The sequence below is a fragment of the Frankliniella occidentalis genome, unplaced genomic scaffold (assembly GCF_000697945.3).
Source record: "Frankliniella occidentalis isolate FOCC.00 unplaced genomic scaffold, Focc_3.1 Scaffold1, whole genome shotgun sequence".
NCBI classification, from domain to species: Eukaryota; Metazoa; Arthropoda; class Insecta; order Thysanoptera; family Thripidae; genus Frankliniella; species Frankliniella occidentalis.
Window position 1 is genome coordinate 4,009,320 of NW_026267131.1, and position 3,621 is coordinate 4,012,940.

At 42.6% G+C, this 3,621-nt stretch overlaps 2 protein-coding genes across 2 annotated transcripts; one reads left to right on the top strand and one right to left on the bottom strand.

The window, feature by feature from the left end:
• Positions 1-589: 589 nt before the first annotated feature.
• On the top strand, positions 590-1,283 carry LOC113205708 (uncharacterized). The gene is made up of 2 exons (XM_026421425.2): positions 590-723; positions 924-1,283. Exons 1-2 carry the CDS (start codon positions 673-675, stop codon positions 1,191-1,193), a joined length of 321 nt encoding a protein of 106 aa, XP_026277210.1. The 5' UTR covers positions 590-672; the 3' UTR covers positions 1,194-1,283.
• Positions 1,284-2,381: 1,098 nt separating this feature from the next.
• Positions 2,382-3,494, bottom strand: LOC113205709 (uncharacterized). The gene is made up of 2 exons (XM_026421426.2): positions 3,354-3,494; positions 2,382-2,715 (listed from the first exon to the last, which is right to left on the bottom strand). Exons 1-2 carry the CDS (start codon positions 3,402-3,404, stop codon positions 2,449-2,451), a joined length of 318 nt encoding a protein of 105 aa, XP_026277211.1. The 5' UTR covers positions 3,405-3,494; the 3' UTR covers positions 2,382-2,448.
• Positions 3,495-3,621: the final 127 nt, after the last annotated feature.

A 3,621-nucleotide genomic window follows, 5' to 3' on the forward strand; every position in this document is an offset into this window, starting at 1 on the left:
AAGTAGTACATTATACGGCACCGAGGGATGATCATTAGAATTTTTAATAGGTGCAGAGATAATAAAAAGTGCTCGAAAGTCAGCAGACGTGGCAGTTGGTTCGATCCCGCTTACCTCTGAGTAGTGTACAATTTTAAAACTTAGGGGCCGATAATGCACCAAGACACGACCGGACACCACGCGAAACGACCAAACAAGAAATTAAAGAGTGCTTTGTCTATACCACCTTAGAACTAATTTGAGATTTCCTTACTAGTGGATTCTTTTTGCCGTTAACAAGAATTGTTAACGTTTTTGTCAAGCCACACACACACACACGATAGAAATAAATTTGTCGTATTTTCGATGGTCAAGTGGCATGTGGCCCGTTAAACAACGGGGAAACGACAAAATTACTCGTCATTTTCTGACAAGGGCGTTTGTTGTATACTTGTCGTTATTTATTGTAGATATGTCGTTATTTAAGTGTTAATATGTCGTGCGAATAACAGCAAAATAATCGTTCATTTCCTCGCATTTGTTCCACTCGGGAATAAGTATGAAAACGTGCCACACGAAACTATTAATGTGCACTTCACGAGTTTAGTGCATGAGGCCGTAAGACCTGACTGCAGTGCCTATATAAAACGGGTCCGGGACGCCACCTTGGTCTGTCGAAGCACAATCAGCACCATGGCAAACAAACACACACTGGCTCTTCTCTGCGTGGTCGTGCTGGCTTTGGTATGGAGAGTAATTAATCCAACTGCAAAAACTTCTGGTTGATTTGGTATCTCACGATAGAAGACGTGTCCGATTTTGGAGGAAAATTTGAAGGACAACGTAAATTAGTTTCCTCAAGTGCCCTCTCTCAAAAAATTAGAGAAATTACGGTGACTCTTTTTAAGCCAGACATGAACTGATGTATAAGTTGTTTTTCGCAGGCGTCCTTTGCCAACGCTGCCCCTCAGCCGTTCAATCTGGGCAAGACAGTGAAGAAGCTCTACCACAAAGCCAAGGACTTCATGACTCCGACCATCAACTGCCTCAAAAAAGCCGGAGCTACCGATGCCGCTCTAGGCTACCTCAAGGAGTGCGGCCAAACAAAATACTTCGGCAAGTTGGCCATGTTCAGCTGCGCGACCACCACCTACGCACCTTCTGATGTCAAGACAATGCTTAAGAGTAGTGCTAAGTGCTTCATCAAAAAATAGAACAAAATGCGTCTGCAATGTTATCATGCGTGAATCTAGAATTAAACAAGGACCGTTTACAAAGAATAAACTCTGCTCTGTAATTGCAAACAGATTGCGAACAATTTCCTTCGTAATGCGAAGAACATCCTTCGCACTTGCGAAAAAATTCCTCCGTAGGCTTACAAAGCTGCCAAAACCTTAAGAATAAGAAGAAATCATTTGAAAGGAATTATCAGTGACCGAACACTATGGGGGAGTTGAGCTCGTGTATTTAAGGGGTGTTTATCCTCTAAACTGCAGTTTTTGGGGACTTTTTGATTATTTTCTGTCCAGAAAACTATGGTGTATAACCTAAATCGGTTTGCGGTATTAACTTCCCTTTACTAATTAGGTTCTAAACGAATTTTATTTTGGGAGAGTCACTAAAGTTTCTTGGTTTTTCTGGGTCTTTCAACTTTCAATACCAAAAAGAGTAAAAATCTTGCGAGCACGATTCTACGGACACCATTGCACCCACAGCGTTCTCGCTTTTAGGGGGTGGAAGGTTAGGCATGATTGAATTTTGGTTAACAGTGCATGTGTGCCACTATTTACACGGTACTGTTTCCAAATACGCACTTTTGGGGGAACATAGCGCACGTTTACCCACTAGTCAAGTTATCTAGTGTGTATCACACTTCAAGGTGGATACAGGGCTGCAACTGGAAAATAGGGGCACAAAACAGCTATTTAGCGTTTAAAATCAAGATGTGAATCAAATCAAAAAATCGCTCTCAAAAGCAATTTAAGTTAGTTCATTTCGGTTTTTAAAAATTATTGTATATGTCTATAGTTGGACGTGACTGTATTTCATATTTTTTAATTCTTCTTACTCACACACTTACGTCCAACAATAACAATTGTCCCTATTGTGTATCAAATGGTGACTCGCGATACGGTCCAGCTCAACCAGGAGTCGAGCTAGAGCCATTTCAAGAAATTCCGACCTGTTAGAAAAATTTCTTCTTTGACGGCCTCTGTAGAATTTTGAACGATTTTGGGTATCGTTAGTCATGATCATGGTCATGAAATGCTCGGCCATGTGTGTGCACCATTCGGGTTCTGAGTTGAGTATTGTAGGATGTGCACTTTAAGTGTGCAAAGATGCATACTTATTTTACCAGTGTGCATATTAGACACCCGCGTGAGACAAATGACAAGAACTGGTTCATATCTTATTTGTGGCATTTACTCCAACTACCAGAAAGCATTTTCAGCTTAGAGGACATACTATTTACTTCGTGAAGCACTTGGCACTGCTCTTAAGCATTTGCTTGACATCAGCGGGTGCGTAGGTGGTCGATGCGCAGCTAAACATGGCTGTCTTGCCAAAGTATTTTGTTTGGCCGCACTCCTTGAGGTAGCCTAGGGCAGCATCGGGAGCTCCAGCGCTCTTGAGGCAGTTAATAGTCGGAGTAACGAAGTCCTTGGCCTTGTTGAAGAGGTTCTTTGCAGTCTTGACAAGATTGAACGGCCTAGGATCAGCGGCGGCAAAGGACGCCTGTGAAAAAACACTCTCAGTTATGTTAGCAGCTCGAGATAACGCAAGAAGTATTAAGAATTCGACGCGCTTAGAAGAATGGCAGAGGAAAGAAAACAGTTGAATACCACCGAAAGCCTTTGAGTGAGGTGTCGTGCTCGAAATGAGTAAGACAATTTTGCCTCACTCATTTCGGAGCGATGACTTTAAGGCTCACCCTATTTGAGTCAGATGCACCAAATTCTCACTGTGGAGTAAGGTTTCCCTGACCTCACCGAATTGCAGTGAGGAACGAGAGATCAGCAACGTTAAGGTTTCGCGTACAATGAATACATGAACACTGTGAAAAATAGTAAATAGTAGAAAAATAGAAGGTTCACAGGACAATTTTCCTTGACGCAAGTTGTAAAATTACAATTTGTTATCGTAATGGGCGAATGTTGTCGATTATCGATTACCGCAAGCTTGTAGACTGAATATTCGAAGGTGTTGACCCTTCGGTGAGGAACATCAGTCTGATTAGGCTAGGACCACAAATTACGTCTCATATTGAGTAAGTGTCAGATATCTCGATCTCAGGAGAGCCATATTTTTTGTGTCATTGATTTCGCTCTCCTGAAAACAAGAAATCTGACTCTAGCATTTTAGTGACTCCGTACCAACGCCAACACGACCACGCAGAGGAGGACCAGAGTGTGTTTGCTTGCCATGGTACTGCTTGAGCTGCGACAGTGCTCGATGCCGCAGACGGTCCTCTTTTATACGCTGCTGCCGCACTCGCCCCACCATCAGACCAGGCAATTCGTGATGTGCGCTTAATGCCTCTGCTTTATGGCATCACGAAATCTCATGCATAACGTAGGGCCCGTGCGTTAACATTAGGCACGGGGTAGCTGAGCGAAGTTTATTAAAATAATATAAGACGTA